Genomic DNA, 25,854 nt, shown 5'->3' on the forward strand with positions numbered 1-25,854 from the left:
GAGCTGCAAAGGAACCAAATTGAGCCGTGATGTCCTTGAATGTACCTCAGTTGTAGATTAATCAGTTAATTAGAAAAACTGTCTATTTTATTCACAGCTCTCTACTTCTATAGACCCACCTTTCCTATGTTACTCCTTGGTTTTGCAATCCTTCAATTACATCTGAAAAAAAAAAAAAAAATTAAACATTGATTAAAAATATTATTTCCTTATTGCTTGACGGGTGGTTTTTAAGGAGATCATCTTGTTGTGCCCCGTTCTTCTGCTAGTTTATTTTGATTTTATACAGTACTATGCTAAACTCTTAGGCTAGCTATAGCTTTGCTGTTTTGATTAATACACATTTATTTCTCATTGTCTTTTTTTTTCCAGATACAAGAAAATACAGGTGATATGTGCTCAGCCTTAAAAGACACAAAAAAACTTAACCAAATGGGTTATGAGGTTTAAGTCACTATTTAATTGTGACCTCTGACCCCAAAATGAGCCAGCACAAACAGTTAGAAACATCTGGAATGTGTTGAATAAAACATAGTATAAAACATAAGAAAATTAATCCAAAAAATCTCATACTGTCTGAACAAAAGGGTTAAAGACATGTTAAGTGCAAAGGGAGGTCACACTAAATACAACCTCTTTAGTTTATAGAAGCTGTTTTTTCCCTGAAACTGTTTTTAATGGGGTACATACTTCACATATATCTAGATTGGATCTTAAAGCATCCTTTATTCATCACATCTCATGTCTGAAAATGGCTTAAAGGGGTCACATTTTGCTTTTTTAAATGGAATTATGCCTTTTAAAACATTCCCGTGGTCTACATAAACTGTAAATGCTCTGCTTGGGTCTGAATTCTTCATTAATTCAACTCCACAGGTCCAACTTCAACCCTATTTCTGACTAATGACAGAAGAAAGGTTGTTTTGAGCACTGGCCCTTGAAATCCAAATGAGCCACTTCATGCCCCACTTCCTCCAGGTTGTTGACTGTGGGAAATATTCTAACTTAAAATGTTGCTAATATCAGTAAATCATCAGTATATTGGGACCTATTTTTATCCATATACGCTGTTGCTTCATTCTCTCACTCTGAACAGACATGAGAACAGCACAGAAAATCCTTTTTTTCATAACCTCATATTTATTTCCTAATGCTGGCTGATAAATAATTTAAGTGCAAAATGCAAATGAATTTTATTCAGGTTCAAGAAGTACATTCACAACACTGTTACAGATGGACAGTTTACAGCATCACTAAACAAGAACAAACTGATCCTACATGACACTGCAAAATGGACAAAGATTGTTTATTGAAGTGTATGATTGTTCCTTTTTCTTCTGTAAAAATAAACACAGTGAAAAAAAGTTATCGCACCACAGATTGTATATAAAGATGGATGACATGATGAAACCGAAATATATTCAACGCCCCGTGGTGGCTGGCTGCAGTACTGGTCATAATAAAAGTGCATGGCAAAAAAATTTTTCCAACTGGTTTCTGATGAATTTGTTTTTAATACGTCATTCAATCAAATAAAACCTATTGATTGACTGTAATGACAAACTGATATCAAAACTTTTAATATAGGAGGAAATGTATCTAGCTACAGATGTCATGTCTTGGCCAGGGTTTCTGTTAGCAAATAATTACTGTTCTTCATCTGGTAAAATTTACATGACAGTAGGTAACAACGGGCTAAATAAGTGTCCCTATCATGGCCTTGGAGAAGCAACTTAACTCAGCAGAAGCCCCTGTATTCAGGTAAAAATAAGTTCATTTAGGAGTCTTTGTATGTTTCATGAATGTTTTCTTGCTATTCCTCATTTGTAATGTTGGCCTCAAAAACTTTATAAGTGTACTCCAGGTATTATCAAATGCTGGAAATCTCACTTTTGCAGTTTACCACTGCATGCAATACAACAACCAACTACTGCCTTGCCTTGTGTATCAATGTAAAATCAGACGTATTTCAACAGTTAACAAGAACAATCCAAATTATTTTTATTCAGACTGCGAACAGATTGTCATATCCAAATCCCATATTTTGGCTTTAAAAATAAGATGTGATATTGCAATATAATGCTTCCATAAGTGCTTAAAGATGGAGGTGAATCTGAACTGTGCTCATTTTTCTTATTCAAGTGCTGCTCTTCATATCTAGAAAAATGCATTGTTTCTAAAATGATACCAGTGGGCCCATCTTGGGATAATTTACTCTTAAGGAATAAATCTTGGCTGTACCTGTTTTAAGGTATAGCATGTACACATCCATCTTTATACATAATCTATGATTTATACAAAGAGAAAAAAACACAAGTACCTTCTCAACGACACGCTCAATGATCGTGTGCATAAAAATTAAAAGTCATTATGACAAAATCCTTTCCATATGTACAGTATTTGTGTACATACATTTTAGGTGCTGTGTTCATCTTAGCTAAAGCTCTCATTGGCCTCCTCTTTAAAAACATGGCTCCCAGTGTCCAGACTTTGTGACTGAGTTCTCAACTCATCCACAATCCCAGACACACTCCCCAACAGCCCATCCATCCCATCCTCCATCTCCCCATGAAAGTCCACCTGCTCGACTTTAACCGGACCTCCTGGTGCGAGAAAAGCCTCACCTTCACCGAATGTGTAGTTGTAGCTGCCGTCGATATCCGCTGCTGTTGTGCTTGTGTTGTTGCTGTTGGCGGAGGAGCTGGAGGCCAGTCTCTCACACCGGGCCTGGTGTCTGAGGAAACTGTCTCTCCAGATAACTTTCTTCCCACATAGGCTGCACTCGTAGGGTCTCAGCCCGCCGTGGGTCTTAAGGTGCTTGGTGAGATGGTGCTTCATCTTAAAGGACTTTGTGCAAACTGGACAGCCGAACGGCCGCAGATTCAGGTGCTGCATCTTCACGTGTCGGTCACGCATGCTCTTCAGGGTGTAGGCTTTGCCGCAGTGGCAGAAGTGGACTTTGCCTGTGTAGCTGGCACCGGCGAGAGACACCGACGATGATGAGGATGGAGTGGGAGGTGAAGAGGGAGGAAAGGCCGCAGAGGATGATGACAAGTGGCGACTGGAGGTGGGGGTCAGGGAACTGGCTTGTGCGACGCTAGTGGAGGGCCAGTTCACCTCCGAACCTGCCATGGTGAAGTCAGGAGATACAGGAACTAAAGGCCTCTGGGAAACCTGTCCTGTGCCATCTTCGATCTCATCATACGTGTCTCTGCTGAAAGTGCCTTCTGTGAAGCACTCAAAGTCCACATCCTCCTCCTCTTCTTCATCATCTTCGTCTTTACTGCAGCTGCCGGCCTCTCCTTCTTGTGGTCTCTGCTCCTGCTGAGACCATGAACCTGCCGCCCACTGCATTCGAGCCGAAGCCGGACAAGAGGGGCCCTGGAGTCCTTCACTTGGCGGACAAGAGGGAGGATCTGAGGATGAATTACTTCCTGCCAAATCCCTCTGCACTTTTTCCTTCATCTCCTCCACATTCGCCTTCCCCATGGCCTCTTCTGCTTCCTCGTTCTGATTTGAAACTGGGTGGAAATCTGCTGCAGGAATGTAGGACAGTTGCATACAGGCAACCAGAAAATCAGTCATTTTAAACCTCTTTGTACACAATCTCTAGGCACAACTGCATTCACCTGCATTTATCCTACCATCTGTCGTCTACATTAATGGGGAGTTCCCTGTCTTTAAAGTGTTTTTAGGGTATAGAATTTGCCTCTGTGTTGTAAAATGAATGTGTAAAAATTAATAGGCAAATGAAAACTATCCACCATTCAAGCCTTTTTTTTTTTTACCAGGGAGAAGCTATTGAGTATTTAAATATTGAAAATGCTGAGTAATATAACCTGAACAAGATCAGAGAGGTAGTTTTTGTACAAAGAAATGTGATTTTAAAATCATCACGTAGAATAGAACATGATATTATCATTTCAGCATATAATTAGTAATGCGGTACTGAAGGAACCAGAAAGAGAATGACATGTAAGTGTATTTAAAACATCAGTACTAATATTGCACATTAAATTAAATTGTATTCATATAGTTTTTGTTAATCACTGGATGTTGTAAAGGTAATAATATATGAATGTTACAAATTCCCATGGTACACCAGGAGCCACTGCTGTATATATGTATATATTTTATTTATGTATGCTATATAAGGATTCATCCCATTTAGTTTAAAATAATGAATACCTGCAGTTGCAGTTAGATGTTTACACACATCTTCACTGATTGCATTAAAACTCTATACCATTTTATTTTGTTGATGAGAAATTCCAGGTTGAAAACAGTGAGAAAGAGTACAAGGTATATTTAGTATATAAAATGCTTGTTTTCAGCTTTTAGTCACTGTTATCTGACCATGTTTGTGTGCACTATACACTGTTGTCAACTGCTGTCAAGGAAAGATGGCAAGTTAGAAGTGATGATAAAGAATAGAAAATAAGAACTATATAGGCCCACTTGTTTGTCCAAAGGTACTCATCTGCCTACATCACATTTCAAGTTAAAAGAGATTACTCACCACAGTGTCCCATTTGTGCAAAGCCTTGTTTCTTGTCCACCTCCTCTTCCCCAACTCCCTCGTCTGCCTCGATCTCTCTCTTCTCATTCTTTTTCTTCTCTTGAGTCTCATCACTCTCCCCACTCTCTCTATTCTTATCAGGTAATCTATCAGTGTTCTGCGGTGCACCCCGCTGTTGAAACCTGACTTTCTGCCTTAATGCTTCACTGCTAAGGAGCGCCCCATGGTGTCGGCTATTGTGACCAGGTCCATCATGAGCAAAGTGGCTCGTTTTGGCATGACTTGAAACCCATGCCTCCTCACAGCTGGTGTACTCACTCTCTGCATAGCCGGGGAGAGTGTCCAGTTGAGAGTCAGCTGAGTGCTGCGCTGATGAGGGCCGTGTTCGACCCCATCTTGGAAACTGCTGCTGGGGGCGTCTCCATGTAGCTAAAGGAGGCAAAGCATCGGGCTTCCTCTCCTTCCTTCTACCTTCTCTTTCTATATATAAACAGTCGGTGCTGCTCGGGGATTGCTGTCTGGAGGCAGTACCTGGATGAGTTGCCACCGCCTCTCCGGGGGTGACGTCTGCTGAGGGACGAGGCCTCTTTAGGATCTCAGTGCATTTGTCCACAATGTGCCACATCTGGAGGAAACTGGCCACAGTGACATAGTTGACAATGTCGTCATGCACAATGCTCAGCTGGCCTGTGTACGCAGAACTCAAGACACTCTCAAAGGCCACTGGGTCCATAACTGAAGGCAGGGAAACTGTTGTGACATTTTTCAGTAACACCTGTTAAGAGATTAGAACAAGAAATATGTTTACATGAAAGATCCAGAGGACTACGCCCTAGTACCCATTAGTAATGTTAGCTTAAGCGGGGCACACATAAAGATAATCAGTCTGTTCTTATCCCAATTTCCCCCCTTCCAGATGAAGGACGGCAAACGCTAGATTATTTTATGTTTTATAAGATTATCCTATAAGATTATCCTGTAGTCTGAGGTGTGTTAAGAGTGAATTTGTCCCAATAATCGGCTCTGAAACGGGTCGGGTCTGACAATCGTAACAATTAAACTTGTTCAATATTCACGACCAAAAATCTTTCTGTGTGTGGGGAAAGCCTATGACTCCTGAGTCATGACTCTGTGAATTGTGACGTGGAACGGAATGTAGCCAATCAAGAAGCAAGCTGACGGAGGAACAAGGAAGCAGACGGAAATAAAACATAAAGTTCAGTGGACCTCAGAAATGGAGGACCAGCTCGTGGAGCTGTGGGAAGCCCGAGAATGTCTATTCAACGTCTCCGCCAAGTCATACCCAAGAACACCATCATTCCCTCTTCCATGTTGCGTGTTGCATTTTCCAGTTGTTGCCATGTTTCTTCTTAATTTTTGTTAGATCACAGTTGATCATGCAAGATTTCTGGCTTGGAGGACTAGATTCTAGAGCAGTGGTGGGACAAAATCGTTAGTGTGTGGTGTGCTGTGTTGAAATTATTGGAGCACACCACACACCGTACGATCAAAACTGTTCAATGCCTGATTTTTTAATCTTCATGTGTGGGGTCTATAACAGATTAAAAATCTCTTCAGATTTAGAAAATCCTTATGTGTGTACCCTGCTTAAATTACATTGACTTTACCCATTACCAGTGAAGTGACTGGAAAGATAGTGATTATTTTTTGTTGGTCTGCTTTGGAAGTGAAATGACAACAAACAGTAATATGAACAGATGACAGACAACATATCAAAAAACTGCAATTTAACACAATATTAACAAACTGTAGCAAATTTGATGAAGAATGCTGAACGGTTTTCTGGTTCTGCCCTCAAATTATGTTCAGATTTATTACTGTAGTGTCCCCTTGTGGCTCACAGGTTGCTAAGTCATAAATGGCTCCACTTTGACACGCAATGAAAAAAAGTTTAGTAAATATAACACAAAAACAAAATGATAGCATGTCATGGTGGTGCAATGGTTAGACTGTCACCTCACAACAAGAAGTTCCCCGGTCTGACTGGGGCTTTACATGCCTTTCCTATCACCGTCCAAAGACTCGCACAAAACTGCACTTCTAACCACCCCTAGGTGTGAATGTGACAGTCAGTTGTTGTTTGTCTCAATGTGTCAGCCCTGCAGTGTCCAGGGTGTACCCTGCCTTTGCCTGATGGTAGCTGTGATAGGCTTTAGCCCTGCCCTGACCCTTCAGAGGATTAAGTGGTTCAGAAAATGAATGAACAAAATGATAACACAGAGGCAGGCAGATACACTGATAACCCTAACTAACCCCTAACTGCATTATAGGCTCAGGGATAAAAAGATACTATTCCTATGAGCCTGCTTATATTACAAAAATGAATACTCCACCAATACTCCTTTTTAATTACTGGCCAACAGAAAGAGGTTTTTCAGTGGCAGAGCTGAGAAACTAATGTTATCTTCTGCTTTTTTTGAATTGGAAAAATAAAACTTAGTAACAACAAATGAGTTTTAAAGTTGCAGATCTTTAATTAACATGGATTTAAAACTTAGTGTGTATTGTCTCTGCTTTGTTAAGTAGATCCTCTATCTACACTTATTTTAAAAGCTATCAACTAGATAAATATCCATAGGTAAAAACAAAATATGAATGACATTTTTATTCCACATATGAACAGCATTAGCTCTTGGACCCTGAGCACAAGATGTTGTGACAGTGCATGTACAAAATAGCGTCAGAAAAGATGTTTTGGTGCAACATGTCTATGAAGAAGCATGTCAACAAGTTAAAAAGACTAAAATGGCACATAAAAAACTTGCCACTTTCAGTGTGTAGTTGCAGCTCGAAGGTTCTTGTTCTTTCACGTTGCAAAGGTGACTTTTAAATCAATGGCACACAGATGGAGGAAGGAAAGACAAATATGATCCACTGGACAACATACATACTCATTCTTACTCTAGGAGAGTGTTTCTACTGAGCCAGATAAGTTGGTTTGTGTAAAATACACAAACCTGATGCCATGTGTTGCAAACTGTGCTTGATATACAATAGTGGAAAAAGGTTTTTGAACACCCCATGCATTTGTGATATATTGCATTAAGAATCCCTCTTAAGACATTTAACTCTGCCAAGTATTGTTCCATTCTCCAAATTGTTGCATGACCCATATCAAATTTTGAATAATGTCATATTCAGAACTAGAAGCACTCGGAGAGCGCAGACCTCCGCCAAGGCTGATCAGTGCCCCCCCCCATGGGCCCCCCCACGCCAAGGAGGTTATGTTTTTGCCAGGGTTTGTTTGTTTGTTTGTCTGTCCGTTAGTGTGCAACATAACTCAAAAAGTTATGGACAGATTTTGATGAAATTTTCAGGGTTTGTTGGAAATGGGCCCCCCCACCCCCGATCACCACCAAAATTTAATCATTTCTTCCTTATTCCATTTCCAACAAACCCTGAAAATTTCATCAAAATCTGTCCATAAATTTTTGAGTTATGTTGCACACTAACAGACAGATAAACAGACAGACAAACAAACAAACAAACCCTGGCAAAAACATAACCTCCTTGGCGGAGGTAATAATAGTGGAATATTAGTGCACATGTGAATGTAGATAATGACAAACTGAATTTAGTGCTATTGAAATGCATCCTGAAGTACCTGGTCATGGAAGTAAGGCGATGATGCAGCGAGGACACAGCGATGGGCCCTAAACACTTGACCCTGAACCTGGATGGAGAGGTCACACAGCCGGCCCTCCTCCCGCTGCCGGTTCAGGTTGTCCAGAACGGCAGCTCGAGCACCGGGGAAGCAAACCTGGACCGTGAGACCAGCTGGAGAGCCAGAAGCACTGCACGCCGGATCCATGTTCATACAAAACTAGAGAGGACAAACATTATTAAGTCAGCTTTCATTTTGTTCATAAAAATTGTTGATAAAAAATGTAACTTTATTTAATGGGTATTTTCCTTTAATTTTAAAAAACTTTACCATTAGAATAAATACACTTAATTATCATGCAAGATAATATTAACTAAAAACAGTTGTTGATTTGTTTGTCTCAACTGAGCACAGACAAAAATTAACAGTCTATTTAAGAAGTTGAGGCCCAAACAGTAAGATATTTATTATGTAAACAGTGACATAGAACTGATTATGTCCTTGAATAATCAATTTTTTGTCCATAAAATATAACAAACTTGTAATATAAAAGCAATCACATGAGAAAAAATAAATAAAACTAACTTATTGACACAGTTGCTGAGTTCATTACCACATGTAGCTTATGACAAGACATTTTAACCTTCAATACCCAGACTTGGTATGCATTGCTGAAATCTGTAATTCAGTTGTTCACAGTTAAAAATTAACACTTCATTTAAATACAATCACATTCTTTAAGGAACAAATTTCCTCACCAAAAAAACCCTCCCATTTTATATACCTACTATGTATCAGGATACTATTTTAATATCAGATGTCCAAAAAGAAAAACAGTCCATATCATTCAATCACGATTTCTAATACACAAAATATACTGTGACTAAAAAGTACTGTGATAAAAATCCAGTTTCTGATTTCTACAATAAGAAGCTGAAGAGCTCTGTAAAGCCACCAATCCACTCTTAAACCACACACAGAAGTTATGATGCATGTTTGTGTCAGTGTGTGCCCCTGGTAAATTTACTTTCATAAAACCTGGAGGGTAAAGCACAATTTAAAGTTTAAGAAAGTGGAAGAAGTCCAGCCTCCATCAGTGTTTTTGGATCAATGTCAGGTCTTAGTTCCTCCTCACTAGCCCATCCCTTGTTTTTTCCAAAAAGTTTCAAGAGAATTCCCGGACAAGTTTTGCGCAATCCTGAAGACAACAAGATGTGTGATTAAATAACTCCCTTATACGAGGTACTTATAACTAAATATCTGCATCTGTTCTAAAATCTATCGAGTATAGCTTTTGATATTTGATATTTTGAACATCCGTTTTCATTATCATTAATAAGTGATGGGTTGCAGATTAGTAGAAAAATGTCTGCGTGGGCGTGTGAAATGGTCACTTTGACAAAGGAAAATTTAATTACATATCTTTAATGCATATTTAATATATATTTGTTTTAGTATATGCAACGCTGCTTTTTCTGTTTAATTAAATGTTCTAATACCATGAATGTAAACACAATATAAGTTGTGTGCATGTACAAATATACTTCCCACTCGTAAAAATGTCATCGTAAATTACTTTAATTAAGTTCATTTACAATTTTGACAAGGATAAATGTCCTGATTATCGAAGATGTCATTTATTAGCTACAGATAACAGAGTGGTTTGACTAAGCTAACTCTACATAATAAACCAATTTGCAATGTTTAGCTAGGTTAGCTGATAGTTTTTCATGAACGGTGCAAAGTTTAGCTAAAATAGCTCGTCACATAACTCTAGACAGGTGTAGTTTTGACATGAAGTCAAGTGTTATTCTCCCAAACACTGTGTCTGTCTGTCTGTCTGTCTGTCTGTCAGTCCGCTGTCCACTCTCATGGTCCTACCTCTGCTAACGCTAGCTAACAGCGACCGTTACGTTAGCCACCTAGCATCTGGCACCTAGCTTAGCAACTTTACCTTTGACAATGAGCAGTTACATCCAGATTTGTCCGTTTATGTTGAACGTCGCTGACTATTCGCACCACATTATTACATTTAACCGCACATCCCCGTGTATCATCTCTTGTTTCGTGTAAAAAAAAATACAAAATTAAAAAAAAAAAGATAGCTAGTGCATGCTAACAGCAGCTTGCCCGTAGGCGTAGCTGATGCTAGCTAGTTGACAAAACGGCATCAGCATCTTCACACACAGCATGAGTGGGTGTTTGGTGTGAAAGTGAGTTTGAATTACCATGAAATGCCATCACACTTGCCACACTAACCCGTGGGTTTAACTGCTATGGGTGTCCTTTTAGCTTTAAAGCAGGTGATTATAAAGCTAAGGATCACATTTAGGGAAGTTATGACTGGTATTTGACATAAAGATGCCATCGTAGGTTGGGATCACCCCGCCCCGGTGGAGCTCCGTTAAAGGGCCAGCCCACCCTCATCGCATTTAATACAAGTAGTGCAAGGGGGGTTTTATTCTCATTAAACGTCCTGGGAGATAATCGTGAGGCTCTGCAGTATTATTTGGAGACACCGCTAAATGAATGCCAGTGGACTAACGGAGCGTCGGAAGCGGAAAACGGTGCGCATCTGCACAGTGGTTTTTACCGCAGTGCATCTGCAGCATCCTCTGAACTGAGCGGCAGAGGTGGCGTAGAGAACAAGAGCGTTCACGGGGAGGACGACGCGTCTGTTTATTCGCGTACATACTTTGATTTTTTTTTTTCCGTCTGGTTTATATGTGCCCTTGTGCGCTCACCGTGTTTTCCCTGCAATGCCAACACTACCGACGCATCTCTCCTACGAACACGGGGTCATCAGATAGGTGAAAATACAAGACTTTTCACATACAGCTGTCATCGCAGGAGAGGACAGTGTTGTTTTTTTTATTTTTTTTTCCCCCGAAGAAGACGAGGCCTAAATTTAGGACAGTGAGCTCTGTTTTCACTGATCCGATTAAGGATAATTATCTCTAGACCAGTGGATTGGTCCGTATTAAATATTAGTAGCGTGTTAATAAGAGGTAGCCATTTGTTTATTATCATAGAGCATGCAAATTCAATCTTATGCACTGGCATGTAAGTAGTGTTCAGTCAGTTAGTCAGTAGCTGGCATGTTCCACATTATATTGAAACCTACTATTGTGTGCTGTTGTAGTCTGTAATTTCCTATCATTAAACAAAAGAGCATGTGGCCCCTGGCAGGTCTGATGGTTGCTCTTTGCATCTCATAATAGGACCTCAGGGAAAGAAAAAAAAAAAAAAGAAAGAAAATCTAATCTCAGGGTGTTGATTTGGGTTGCACTGTGAGTCACTAGGTATCTGGATAGTTCCATCTGCTATGTGATGATTAAAAGCAAGTAGCTCATCACTTGAATGCAGATAAATAGAGAGGGCAGCAATAATTTGTGGCAATAAATGCTGTGATCAACAGTCAGTTGTTTTGCTGTCGTAAGCCAAAGACTTGAGGCACACACGGAAGTTGCATAGATTCAAGGGTGTAAGTAAGGCCTAAGCAAGATATACTTTACTGTTGCACTATACGATGCATGTTTAGCTGCAAGACTGACACATATTGCTTTATTGCATTAGTCTGCACTTTACTGACACTAACAGTCTTCGTAAGATACATAGTACGTCTTAAAAATATTGCAGATATCCGTTCACAGTTTCATAGGTGCTCATTGTAGTGGACTGTGGAAATCTTTTGGAGCTTCATTTGTACTTTTTTGAGGCCCTTCCAGTCCAAAAGAAGACTCAGATGTTCACTGACATGGCAGCATTTCACCTCCTGGTCCTGACTCTGCTCTGCACCCTGTTTGGTAAGTGAAGTCCATTTATTGTACCCTCAGTATTATGCGATTAGATTCTGTCTGCAGTGGGAGAAGTATTTAGATCCTGATGTAAATAATATGTACAGAACAAGTAATAAATAATAGATTATCTTTTGTATTTCCTGTTTCACTCTGCCTGTCTTTTTGCACTTTGTTTTTTATATTTTGCTGCTGTAAACACTGCAGTTTCCCCACGGTGGGATCAATATCTTATCTTATCTTATCTTATCACTATTATAAAGCTTTTTTAAAAGAGGGCTATACTAATATCCTAAGCATCTATGTGAATAATGTACTGAACTGAAAACAGGATGTGGCCAGTCAATGTTAGAAGATGTACTCGCGTCCTTGACTTTTATTGTATTGAAAATTCTTCAAAAGAACTTAATAAGGCCTTCTAAGTTGAGGGATAGCCTCTTGAGCCTTGAATTTGTGAGGTGAAGAGTAATTTTATTTCTTTTTGTCAGATTGAGTTGACAACTTCTGTGTGTAAATATTCAAGACATTGAAAAACCATCACTCAACCGCTGAACCTAATACTTTCTCTCAAACAATATACTTGCACTTATCTGTTAAATATTGAACACCATAAGTCACTCTTAAGAACTGCGTTCCAGCATAAAACCTACCTCTGCACAGGCCCACATATGTACCTTTAGATTTACCTGTACTGCTTGAATTAAAAAAAGATGATTTTCAGCTTAAATCTGGTTAAAACATATCTCAAAAAGGTCTTAAACAGCATCAAGTATCTGATAGATGCAAGCATTCTGTGTGGAAATATTTAACTAGAACTCAAAAGTTTGCATAAAATGTATAGTTTGTGAATTTTATCAGCAAAATGTACTATGAATGGTACTCAAAGTGCAGTAAAATGATCCCTGACAGTGTTTTTGGAGACATTTTACTGCTGTATTAATGTGTGTGTTTAAGAGTGAGCTCATTTGCAGCACTTTACACACTTTTGGTACTTTAATCTATAGCAATAAATCATATTCTATAAGATCGTCATATGTTTGTAGTGTCGCTGTCCTGTTTTTAGCTTTGTGACAACATATTTTAGTATCGTTTTAAATATTTTGTAAAGTTAAAGAAGGAGGAGACATTTATAAACCCAGAAAGGAATGATTAATCTTCAGTTTATCACAAATATTCACACAAACATGCAAAATCTGTCAGACAAATGTTGGCTAAAAAGTATAATATTTGCCTCTGAGATGTTTAAAGTTTTAGAAAATGGAAAGCTCATTCACTTTCTTCCACTTAATTCTGTGCAATCTGTCTGTTTTTCTGTAAACAGTGTACCGGTGTCATGGAGCGTGTGCTGAAGTGGCGTCTGACACAGAAGCAGTAGCGGGTCAAGGCTTTAAACTGGGCTGCATCTCCTGCAAAAGGAGGAGTGAGGTGGACGGATCTGCTTACGTCGAATGGTACTTCAAACCCAAAGGAGAGTCTGGCTTTGTCCATGTAAGTTTAGATCTACCGTCACCGAAGAGTATTTTTAGTTTGATGCCAGCACAAAATGTAACTGACACAGCAGAGCGTGAAGAACAAGCACGTTTTTCAGTTTCTTCACAAAATTTTGGTCGAACAAGCTCCTTTAAAGCAATTTTTCCCATTCCTCAAAACCTTCACTCTGCCTAACATACATATCAGCACACACATGTATATCCTCAATCCCATGAGAGTATCCAGTGCTGACATTGCTGGGGTGCAGCTTAAATCAATCATGATATTTTACACTCCAGAGATCAATAGATCCAATGATGGGACGCAGCTGTGTTGACCTTGTGCTTGTGATCTGTTTGCAGAACGTAACTGCAGATGTGATTTATTATCCAAAGCAGAAATCATATGGAGGATTTCTGACACTTGATTAAAAAAAATAAACATCTCAGAAAAATAACCATACAATAAGCTGGATTTTGGTGATTTGAGATGAAATATAATACGCTCTGATCCAAGGTTAAAATAGTTTTGGATTTTTCATAATAGTTTAGTTTTATTCAGGTTTGACTTTTTTTTTCTCTAATTCAGTTGGTTTTAATCAGTTTTTAGAGTGGGTTTGCTTTAGTCTTCATGTTTGCCAGGTAGAGTGGGGACGAGAAGACGACTCTAAACGACAAGTGACAAGAAGTGATGGACGGTGAAGTGTCATATGGTACCACCAGCTAAAATTGCTCGAGCGAAATAAATCAATTTCATATCAATCTGACATTGACAAAGACGAAAACGAAGGGAATTTTATCCATAATTTTTATACGTTTTTGTTAGTTTTGTAAGCACACAATACAGTTTCAGTTAGTTACCGTTTTTTCTTTTAATTATAGATTTTATTTATTTCAGTTAACAAACATGTTTTCTCAATTCTAGTTTTTGTCGTTTCGTTAGTTTTTATTAATGGTGATAACCTTGCTCTGGTCACCTTCAACTCATCATATCAGTGCTCAGTTTCTACATCTAAACCAGTGTTTTTCAACCTTGGGGTCGGGACCCCACGTGGGGTCACCTGAAATTTCTAGTAATTGATAAAAATAAAAACTTACTAATAAAAATATACGGTTTAAGATGCTGCAGGTCCCTCAGTCTCTCAATCATTATGGTATGGTCCACCATGTCAATGGCCGAGGAGAGATCTAGCAGGACCAAGATCGTGGATTTCCCGGTATCAGCTGCCATCATGATGTGACTAGACACTTTTTAATAGAGCGGTTCCTGTTGAATGTCGTTGTCTGAACCCAGACTGAAAAATGTCATAAGTCTGGTGTGTCTCCAGAAAAGCTGTAAGCTTAGAAGAGAAGACAGTACTGCAAACATACAGTGAATATTGTACATAATATGTGAAAATGAATGCAGTTTGCCACATAATGACTTTACCACCAGGCTCATCTCCATGGAAACAGCTGGAAGCTGTTGGCAGACATTTACAGAAGTTTTTATTATGTTTTCTTGTAGAAATATCCTTGAAATTGTTTAGTGTAAATTAAATAATAGTAACTTTATTTTTATAGCACCTTTAGAAACAAATGTTCAGAAAGTGTATTGACAGACAGGACAGGACAATCAAAACAATGCAGCAGTAGAATGTTTATGACAAAGATGAGCCCAAGAAATGCAAGACAGAGACGATAAAGTAAAAACAGAAGGACAAAACGAATCAAAATGACAATTCAGTGAATACAGAGAAAGTGAAGGCAGAAAGTCCAACCAATAAAAACGAAAGAAAAAAGTAATATCTATCTTTTGATAAATAAGATTGCTCATATTAGTTTGCAGTGTTGTTTGCTTCATACATACATTTTCAAACTACAAAAATCTCCTATTTTCTGCTGCAAATCATTTTTATGGAAACATATTAAATCATATCATAGCAGTTTTCTGATCCTACGCCTGTAGTTGCTGGTCTTGCCTGCAGTCACAGCAGTTTTATCTATATTTCTCAAGCTGTATATCCATATTTAATGTGTGTAAATAGAGAACTCTGGCCTGCACTCCAGCAGTAATGCACTTTATGTTCACCACATACCATTAAACAAAAGAAGATGATGACTGTGATGCATTGTAATATATGATGCACACAGTCCAAGTGGCATACTGCAGATTTTTAAGTTTGTCTCTTACTACAAACTGGCTTTAACCACTGCAGCTGAGTTATTTATGTCTTGCAAAGCCTTATTGTTTACAAGACAACTTTGCTTTGTCATTGTATCAATAACCATTTTTCACCACTGTTGCACTAGATCTACACTTACAATGAGGACGGCGCCACCATTGAGCATGATCAGTTTGCAGACCGATTGGACTGGAATGGAAGCAAGAGGAGCCACGACATCCAGGATGCTTCGATATACCTGTTCAACGTAACCTTCAACGATACAGGCACCTACCGCTGTTACTTCTACCGCACGCTCTTCTACGAAAACTATGAGTACAGCACCACAGTCGACAAGCTGGTCCATCTCTCAGTGGTGGCTAAAGGTACGTAATCACCTGATGAAATATGAACAGGATTTGAGAGTGTGTAAACAAGACAGAACAGTCAAGAATTCTGACAAAATCTGGGAAACATGAGAGGATAAGATGGTTTCAGATTTTTATTGAAACTGAACCCACTTTTAAGCGCTTTAACACAATCGTCAATGAACTGAAATACTTTTATCAACTGCTATTGTACACTACAGTCGCTTATTCAGACACATAATACAGGTATAAATGCCTTAGAGGGCATCCCATGGATTGGAGTATAATGTATAAAGTTCCTATTCAAGTCAGAAATCCTAAAAATCTCATATCTCACATAAATGCAGCAGCTGAACATCTTACTGGTTTTAACAGATGACATCAATCACACCTTCACTAGATTTCCCTATTTGCCCCCTATTTGTTTTAGAATTGATTTTAACCTATAAAGACCCAAACAGCCACTGGCAACCAAAACCATCTACTGATCTAAGCTGATTAATACTTGTTGATCCTTTAATTCTATCAATACATGTAAATAATTGTTGTAAAATACAGTTATTCATCTTTTCATGGTCATCAGATATGACCCATTTGGACGTTCAGAGGGTCCATAGTTACCGTGGAAACACTGTCATCTTCTACAACATTGATTCACTAGTAAAACCCATGGAGTTGGATCAATGACAGTGGATGGACACACAGGGTTTATATTCAGTTAATGATAGATTTGCTGAAAAAGTACATTTTTTCTTAAGTTTTCCCTGTTTTTGATATAATAACCCTCAAATGTAATCTCATCATGATGATTAAAGTATGATTAAATACAGGAAAATATCTGATTTTCACTGAAAAAAACACAAAATATAGAGGATAATAGTATGATGTATGGTGATAAATCACTTAAGAAATGTTAAATATGGACAAAAACTCATTTGGGAACTTTCACAAAAGTCACACTGGATCTTTATGGGTTAAGATTTTACTGATCTCTTTCTGAACCCTCAGAAGTCATTAAAAATAAATGCCAATTGTAGCTGTCGTTGACTCCACACAGTGTAAATGTTGATACAATGACAATGCTACTAAATAAATTAATGTATAACTAGATTAGAATGGAATTTGAACCTGATGATGCTGCAGACGTGCACACAAGGAACATGTCTGTATCCTGACCTCTTCAAATCATAATTGACCCCTAGACTAAAGGAACATGAATAATCCTCGACTCATGTCTCGACTTTATGATGAATTGTTCTTCCGTGCCCATGATTTTCATAACAATACCCAAATATGGAAAAAAATATGGAGAATCTAAGCCTTCTAATGATATTTAGCATGCCTATGTTGACGCAAGTAATATGTTTATGACTTGGCGACCATTGTGAGGGGGGGTGGTCTGTGATCATGTTTAGAGGGGTCTCCTGTGATCCACTGGAGTTCCAAAGGCTAAAGCTCATCTAGGTGTGGTTTCTAACTATATGAGTGCATGGCTGACCCCCCATAAACCAGCTCATGACCTTAGATCCTTGGGTGGGCCCTCTGGTCACTTCAAAGGGGAGACTCCATAGGTCAAAAGGATCTAAAAGTGATGGTGCTTTTACCGTCAGAACAGCTACCAGAGGAGATAAAGCATCTACAGTCAGTCAGCCCTTTTAGAGCCCTTCGTAAAATGGATTTGTACGGATTTGCATTCATTTTCAATGATTTTATTATTCTTTAGTTATCTTCTGTTTGTGTTTTTATGCTGTGATGCTTTGTCTCTCTCTTTTTTGTTTTAATCTTCTGGTATTGTTGTATTATCAATTTTTTCACTTTTATTATTTTCTCTTTTCTGGTTAATGTTTAATTTAATCATTGATATTATTTTACATTGTGCTTTGCATTTCTCCTCTTGTGGTTTTTTTTTTTCTTTTTTTTTTTACTTTTACCATAAACTTCATTTTGTTATTTTTTGGCTTGACTCTATATTATACAGTACTGTGCAAAAGCCGGGTGACACAGTGGTTAGCACTCGTGCCTCACAGCAAGAAGGTCCTGGGTTCAATTCCAACACCAGTCGACAGGGGGTGGGACCTTTCTGTGCGGAGTTTGCATGTTCTCCCCGTGTCTGCGTGGGTTCTCTTCGGGTATTCCGGCTTCCTCCCACCATCCAAAGACATGCACTGATAGGTTAATTGGTTAATCTAAATTGCCCATAGGTGTGAATGTGAGAGTGATTGTTTGTCTCTATATCTCAGCCCTGCGATGAAGTGGCGAAATGTCCAGGGTGTACCCCGCCTTCGCCCATAAGTAGCTGGGATAGGCTCCAAGCGACCCCCGTGACCCTAGTGAGGATAAAGCAGGTTCAGATAATGAATGAATGAATGAATGAATGAATGTGCAAAAGCCATAAGCCAACATTAGGTTTGCTGGTTTAGTAAAGTTCTAATGACCATACATATGCATACATATACATATCTCTGTTCCAATCTGATATATGTGAAGTATGTACAGCAGTAAAAACAAAACGTTTCAGGATAAAAAAAAACAGCTTCTATCAACCAAAGTGGTGGTATTTAGTATGACCTGAATTTGTACTTAACATGCTTTTAACCTTTTTATTCAGACAATATGAGATTTATTGCATTAATTTTCTGATGTTTTATACCAGGTTTCATTCAACACATCTTGGATGCTTTTAACTGACTGTGCTGCTTCTTGTCATGGGGGTTAATGACTTTAACATTTATAATCCATTTAGTTCAGTTTTTGTGTGTCTTTTGAGGCTGTGCACATATTTCCTGTATTTTCTTGTTGTATCTGAAGACAAGAGAATGAGAAATAAATATGTGTTGTCATTTCAACCCTACAAAAACAACAAACTTAGAGGTGGCCTCAGACTTTTGCCCCCAGCACTGTATACAGTGTAACATGCTGTAGTTTGGTTTGTCTTGGTTGGTTGTACAGTTGGTTACCTGTCCACACCTGATCACATTGACCAGTTAACAGCATTGTCTCTGAATAGAAACACAATGTTTGTGGTTTACTCTTTCTGTGGAGGGAGGGTGATTTGTCATTTGTCATTTCCAGTTCGTGTCATCTTTTGTTTTTAGTATATTTGATATTTATTTTTGTGTGGTTTTTGAGATCCTGGTTTTTGAGTCAATCATTCTTAGTGATTTGAATTAATTCTTCTCATGTTTACTGCAGTTTCCCTTGTGTTTTTTTTGTCACCTGGGTTTATTTTATTGTTACCTCTCATTCTATAGACTAATCAGGGAACGTAAGAATTTGGGGGCTCATCCGGGATGTCTTTGAAAGAGTAAGGAGATCGAGTTGTAGTAAAAGTATGGTTTCTTTTTTTTTTTTTTTTTCTTTTCTTTATATTCAGTCTTTGATACTGATGAAAAGCTCACCAACTTGATACACATTCTTTGGTTTTGTTGTAAAAAAAAAACTTTATTTGAGAGTTTGTATGTAGAGCTGTGAAGATTTTGCATGCGCCTAACTCAAACAAAATCTAAAATGTTATGATATGTATTGGAATGAAAAGACAGCCACAGTGTCCCTTTTATGTAGGAGTGATCTTCATTTTGTACTTGTGCTATTTATATTTCCACCTCCGATCACCAAATGGTGCTTCTTATTTTGATTTAACAATCAGGAGTTGTAGGTTATTTAAGGAAGGGAAAGTAGAGCAGCCTCAGGTGAAGAGCCAGATACTTTTATGACTGTGCAATAATGTAGTGCTCATTTTTATGTCTTCTTCTTATGCATTATGACTTTGTTTGGAGACATATGACAATCACTAGAGTTGAAATTGAACCGATCGATCGGTAAAAGTGAACTGTGATCTCTGAAAACTGAGCATTTATTGGAAACGTGTCTTTACAAGCCTCACTATAGCAGCCCTTCTGTGGCTTCTTAAAATATGCTAAATACTCACTACACTTTTTACTACTACTATTTTGCAGTTATTTCTCACCTAATTCTAACAGAATCGCTGGCAGCTACAATAAATTATGTAACAGGAATTAAGTGTGTTTGGATTTGATGTTATGTGTCATGTATTGGGGATTTAAGCTCTGTATTTTCAAGTGACTGACAGTTTCTGACTCACAGAGGTAAATTAGTAGAATATAATGTAGTTGTCAAATATAGATCTTACTGATACTTCAGTCATCAGGTATTTCTGGCTCTTTTGTCGACTTAGCTTATATACTCACAGTATCTATGTTCAAAAGCAGGCCAAAAAAAACAGTGTAAGAAAATAAGGACAACTACAGCTGAACATGTCTTTATACCGAACAGACTTACACTGGAGTGAAAAGAACTGTACAACAGGAAGTAGGGTCGTAGATGACAACATTAAAAATACATGAGAATGTTGAGAAAGTGTTCAAGGGAGGAAATGGCTGACGGAGCTGAAATTCTAATGGTTACATCATAAAAGTATTTAGAGGTTATTATTGATAGACCTTGTCTGTTAAGCCACATCTGTTTCTCTGTTCCTCTCTCCAAGGAAAATTCTAATTTCAGTAACGTCCTCATCTTTATTACATTACAGTGCTCTGCTTTTCATTGATGCTCATGAGCAGAACCTAAAGAAATTATTGTCCAGTGTTTACCTTTGTTCTTTTCATTTTATTACCGGCTGTGGAGGTCGTGTTCACTCCTCTGCTCTGTATGCTGTTGCTGTTCCTCCTTTTCTGTACGTCTGCAGACTCTCACATCGGTTGACATTTATTTATAAACCTCTCCTTGGGTCGCTTCCATTTTATCTTGGTACAATATGGTCCGTGTTCTCAGAACATCCTACAAATGGTGTTGCATCACAGTTTGGTTTTCGATACGCTGCCTCTTCTTCATAGAATGATTTAAAGAAGGACCTGAAACTGTCAGAACTCATTACTTTGGGTGAATTCAAGCTTATTTTAACAGCTGGAGAGAATAATACCTCTAAATTTCCACTGCAATCTACTATTACTGCAAGTAATAGTATATACTGGACATAGTCATCCTGTGTTTGCAGTTCTAATATCTGTTTTTTTGTTTTTTGTTTTAAGACAACACAGTGCAAATAAGTATGTTTAACCAGTGGTTCAAGTATAACTTTAATTGAAAGAAGCATCAATATTATATTCATTATTTTTTGCTTTTCTGAAAAAACATACTTATGCAAAATAAATTGAACATGACTGCTCCCTGAAACAGTTTTTCTAAATAAAAACATGAAATGTGCTATTATCTTATAACAATAAATTTAAAACTCTTATTTAGAACAAAAAACAGATTTTTGCTAACAAAGATGAATATTTTTACAGTATCAGTGGCTGCAATGAGCCCATTTCACATTGCACAGATTTTCAGAACAATAAGGTGCAAATTGTAGAAACTGTGCAAAAACAGAAACATTGGGCATTTTTCTTTTCTGCTCCAGTAAAATAGTTATCCATTCTCCGAACCTACACTTTTTCTCTAAACAAGTGAGAGGTCACCATGGCATTGGATTTGTTAGATGTGTCTCTGTAAAATGAGTTTAGGGTGCTCTGACACCAAAACTGTCTTCATGTTCTGACCAGAAGACAGAAAAAAACAACAACACACAGTTTGAGAAACACTGGACTAGCCCTTTACAAAGAGATCAGCCTATGAATGTACTGTAATATTCAATGACAGCTAAGAAACAATATACTTCAATTTTATTATTACCCTGGTTTATAGATTGCCAGTGACCTAGAATAGATCAGGCTACATTTTGGGAAAAGTAGGTCAAAAGTAGGTTAAAATCTTTTTTTTCCATTTACTTATAATGGGCGAAATTTCAAATGTCTGTAGCAGCAAAACTATTGGTTGAATTCATACCAAATTGAGTTTATAGATTGCCAGTGACCCAGAATACATCTCATTACATTGTGGGAAAAGCTGGCCGAAGTTCCAATTTTTTAAGAATTTTAAAATGTTTTTTTTCTCCCATTTACTTACAATGGGCGAAAATTTAAAATGTCTATAAAAACATCACTTTTGTTTCAGTTTGCTTCAAACTTGGCACATATATAGAGGCAGTTGATCTGATGACATCTGCTGGATCAATGCCAAAATAAGATACAATACGTGCGAGGGGCAGGGTTTGTTGTGCCTGGTACCACTTGTTTCTTCATTGTTTTTGTCGTGAAAATGTTTAGAAAACTGTAATTTTCGGATGAGATGTTTCTAGATCATTCTGTATATCTGTCCAAATGCTGATTGTCTCTCTCCTCCTGCAGCCAGCAGAGGTACAGCATCCATAGTGTCTGAGGTCATGATGTACGTGTCCATCATCGGCCTGCAGGTCTGGCTCCTCATAGAGATGATATACTGCTACAGGAAAATAGCAGCAGCAGGAGAAGAAGCATTACGGGAAGCAGCGTAAGCGTTGTTTTAATTAAACACGTGCATCTGTTCGTACTTACACTTCTTGTATCTCCAGGTTTGATGATGTGGTTTCACTTAAGTGGCACATTGTGATATAAACATATCACAAATGTAGTAAAAATTCAGAAAACTGGTAAAGATCAAGCATATTTCTCAGACATTTGGGGATACAAGTTTTAATCTAAAAAACATGATGATGAGTTTTCTACACTGAACATAAGCACGCAATTTTACATTTTGGAAAACTTCATGTCGTCATTGTTCCTCAGTTATTTCAGCTGACACATTTAAAGATACCTATATATCAGTGCATGTAACACATTGTCTTTCTGCATGATTGTCATATCCTCCTGAGACCCAGAAAAGTACAAGTTTGGGCTTTTTTACATGAAATAATTGCCTGTAGTGGAAACGACACGATGCAACAGTTTTTTCCAGATGTATTTTTAAAATTTAATATGGAATGTCCTTTGCAGTGGACAGCATTTTTTGTGTTTTTTTTCTCAGTAAAGCTGTGAAACTCTTGTCCCCTACAGAGGACAAAAATGCATTGCTGGGTTTCAGGAGGATATTACTTAAATCACGTCTATAATTTGAACGTTTTTATATCTTCTGTTCGGTTCTTATGTCTCTTCTCCAGTTTCCTGGTTAATTTTTAATGTGACTGTCTGCATCGTGTTTGTGTGTGTTTTCATGTGTGTCTCTTTGTCCCAATGTCTCACGCTTCCTCTGTCCACTTGTCCACTTGTCCACTTGTCGTGTTTTCGTCTTGTCCGTCCCATCCTGTCATCTTCCTCTTCCCTAGTAAAAACCAAAACCAAAACCAAAACCTCCCTCCTGTAAGTCACAAAAAGGAACAAACATCTGTCACACAACCATAGCTGTGCATCTGTTGCCTTGTTTTTTGCATTTATCACCCATATCACTGTGTGCTGAAGTGATGATGATGTCTCAGATAAACACTGATGGTGTTTTTTTTCCCCCCTTCCTTCCAGAAATGCTGAGTATTTAGCGATAGCATCGGAAAGTAAAGATAACTGTGCAGGGGTGCAGGTGGGAGAATAGCACAGGTATGTTAAAAAAAAAAAAAACGCAAAGTTTTTTTTTTCCAATGTGACATGAAGCATCCCATCACTACTTTTTTCAAATATCAGGGACACAAGTCTCTTGTTTTGATTATAATTGAGTTTCTGCAGGTCATTAAAAACTCTTAAATCCAATTATGTGAATTTTTGCCTGTTGGCACCAATGATGAGAGTACACATATTCTTCACTCAGGTGGAACTACAGCAAAAAAGTAGAAGTAAAAGTACTGAATAAACTTCTATACAGAAGTAAAAGTAGAAACCTACAGGCTCTGAATGGTACTAAATGTCTAAGGTAAAAAGCATCCCTCTCTTCATGTGATAGTCATTCATGGTCTTTTCTATGTGTCGCTGTCTCATTGTTTTTGCACAATGATGCAAAACAAAATAAAGTTTACTCTTCCAATTAAATGCATCATTCCTCAAAGACCTAAACAACCACCAGTGACCAAATTCACCTGTTGATCTAAAATGCTAAATGACTTTTGTTCCGCTAATTCTATCAATACATGGAAATAATTCAGGTAAAATGCAGTTTCTTGGCTTTTCATCATCATCAGATATGACCCATTTGGACGTTCAGCAACTACACAGTAAACGTGGAAACACCGACATCCTCTGCAGCGTTGATTCACCAATAAAACCCTTGCAGTTTGATAAATGAATGTAGTTGTAGCTTGTTTTTACGTCCAGTTAAAGCATATTTTGTTGAAAAACTCACTTTTACGGTTTCAATATAATGAGCTATAAATTTACTCCTAGATTTTATGAATATCTAATAAAATATAGGAAAATATGTGATTTTTACTGAATGATGTACAAGATAAAATGATTGAATCACTCAGGAAAGGTTTTATGTAAAGTAAAATTAATTTGGAAGTCACCATTTAAAGTCTTTAAGTGTAACATGGAAAAATAAGAAGCCTGTTTTTTTAAGAAATGTCAGATTTTTTTTGTTAAAATGAAACAAATAATTGTAAAAATACAATAATTTTATTTCTTCAAATCTGCAGAAACCCTACCATGCTTCCATTTAACCTATTTTTACCCATGAAACTGGTAAATGAGTGTTTTATCTTCAAACAGATGTTCTAATGTACATTAATTAAGCTTCTTTGTAGTGCTGTTGAATATTTGACAGTAACATAAGCTGTTTTTGTCCTCAGGCTTCTTCCATGGTCCAAAGACATCCTTCCATCGTCTGGCGTGCATGAGGACAACCTGCGGAAAAAACTCCTGTCATCTCAGATCTGTATTTTACCTTTTCCCTAACAAAGACCACAAAAGGATATGACGTATACAGAGAGCATGGTACCAGCACTGTATATAGTTAACCGCGCATAACAAGCATGTTCTGCACTTATATGAGAAACCATTATGCATTAATGAGCCACATTGTCAATAGCATACGTTTATATAAAACTTAAGTGGTACTATGGGAGTCTGTCAGACTCTGTGATTGTTAAAGAAAGCTTTTTACTAAATCATCACCACCTAATGTATAAACAATGAGATACACATGTATGGTGAAGTTATCTAGAAAATAGAATGTGATGGACAGATAGGCTGTCTTTCTGGTGAACTACTACTAGTTGTACATGCAATGAAACCTTACTAATGTACTAATAAAATCTGAGAAAACATGATGCAAAGGGCTTCTGTTGATGGCAATAAGAAGTGTGACAAATTGAAGTGTCTTAGAGGTTGGACAACCATGGAGTATCAAACTCATTTAGTTCAGGGGCCACATGCAGCCTAATATGATTTCAAGTGGGTCGAACCAGTAAAATAATAACATAATAACCTGTGAATAATTAGAACTCCAAATTTTTCTCTTTGTTTTAGTGAAGAAGTTTAAAATTAAATTGTTTACATTTACAAATGACCCTTTCACCAAAAAAAAACCATGAATGACCTGAAATTTCTTCTGAAAATTAAGTAAAATTTTAACAATATTATACCTCAAGTTATCATTTATCCATGTGCATTCCAGATCATAGTGGATCTAGAAAGGCACAAACCATTTAGTATCAGGCAAAATAATGGTTTGAAAAAAGTTGGAGTTTGGAACAGTCAGTATTTGAAGTTATTGACCCACTTGAGATCAAATTGTACTAAAATGATTTTGACACTCTTGACTGTTAGCAGCTGCAGTGTAATTTTTATACTCGGCAAATTCATCCCATGGGCCAGATCAGAACCTTTGGAGGGTCGGTTTTGGCCCCCAGACCGTATGCTTGACTCCCGTTTTAAAAGCAGCTGTAAGACAACTTGTATATGTATAATCACATTAAAATAAGAATTGTGTTTTTAACATTGTATAACCCCCTTTATACTCACAAAGGCTGCAGACACTGCTCTAGAACTGTGTCCCAAACTTAGGGTCAGGGCCCAAAACGGGGCCGTGGAGTTGTTTAATTGGGTCACTAATTAGCATAAGGAAAGCATAGT

The 25,854-nt window shown here is 37.8% G+C and overlaps 2 protein-coding genes across 4 annotated transcripts; one reads left to right on the forward strand and one right to left on the reverse strand.

Moving 5' to 3' along the window:
• Nucleotides 1–1,168: 1,168 nt before the first annotated feature.
• zbtb22a (zinc finger and BTB domain containing 22a) lies at nucleotides 1,169–10,499 on the reverse strand. 3 transcript variants are annotated; one of them, XM_030148177.1, is made up of 4 exons: nucleotides 10,373–10,499; nucleotides 8,145–8,363; nucleotides 4,520–5,294; nucleotides 1,169–3,536 (listed from the first exon to the last, which is right to left on the reverse strand). In XM_030148177.1, the coding sequence occupies exons 1-4, from the start codon at nucleotides 10,373–10,375 to the stop codon at nucleotides 2,434–2,436; spliced, it is 2,100 nt and encodes a 699-aa protein (XP_030004037.1). In that variant the 5' UTR covers nucleotides 10,376–10,499; the 3' UTR covers nucleotides 1,169–2,433. The 3 variants fall into 3 exon arrangements, with proteins under 3 accessions (XP_030004037.1, XP_030004038.1, XP_030004039.1); XM_030148178.1 differs by having other exon boundaries at nucleotides 1,169–3,533; nucleotides 10,373–10,498; XM_030148179.1 differs by having other exon boundaries at nucleotides 10,099–10,481.
• Nucleotides 10,500–10,629: 130 nt separating this feature from the next.
• Nucleotides 10,630–25,049, forward strand: scn1bb (sodium channel, voltage-gated, type I, beta b). The gene is made up of 6 exons (XM_030148186.1): nucleotides 10,630–11,950; nucleotides 13,263–13,429; nucleotides 15,703–15,940; nucleotides 22,171–22,312; nucleotides 23,314–23,388; nucleotides 24,570–25,049. The coding sequence occupies exons 1-5, from the start codon at nucleotides 11,890–11,892 to the stop codon at nucleotides 23,381–23,383; spliced, it is 678 nt and encodes a 225-aa protein (XP_030004046.1). The 5' UTR covers nucleotides 10,630–11,889; the 3' UTR covers nucleotides 23,384–23,388; nucleotides 24,570–25,049.
• Nucleotides 25,050–25,854: the final 805 nt, after the last annotated feature.

Source organism: Sphaeramia orbicularis, chromosome 11 (genome assembly GCF_902148855.1).
Source record: "Sphaeramia orbicularis chromosome 11, fSphaOr1.1, whole genome shotgun sequence".
Classification (NCBI taxonomy): domain Eukaryota; kingdom Metazoa; phylum Chordata; class Actinopteri; order Kurtiformes; family Apogonidae; genus Sphaeramia; species Sphaeramia orbicularis.

What these genes read in the sequence shown, in the direction of transcription:
- zbtb22a (XM_030148177.1), bottom strand. An exon ending in CGCCTTACTTCCATGACCAG is followed by an intron (nt 5,295 to 8,144) that starts GTACTTCAGGAT and finishes ATCTCTTAACAG; the next exon opens with GTGTTACTGAAAAATGTCAC. An exon ending in TGCACAAATGGGACACTGTG is followed by an intron (nt 3,537 to 4,519) that starts GTGAGTAATCTC and finishes ACATTCCTGCAG; the next exon opens with CAGATTTCCACCCAGTTTCA.
- scn1bb (XM_030148186.1), top strand. Translation starts at nt 11,890, where the DNA reads ATGTTCACTGACATGGCAGCATTTCACCTCCTGGTCCTGACTCTGCTC. An exon ending in TCTGCTCTGCACCCTGTTTG is followed by an intron (nt 11,951 to 13,262) that starts GTAAGTGAAGTC and finishes TTCTGTAAACAG; the next exon opens with TGTACCGGTGTCATGGAGCG. An exon ending in TCTCTCAGTGGTGGCTAAAG is followed by an intron (nt 15,941 to 22,170) that starts GTACGTAATCAC and finishes CTCCTCCTGCAG; the next exon opens with CCAGCAGAGGTACAGCATCC.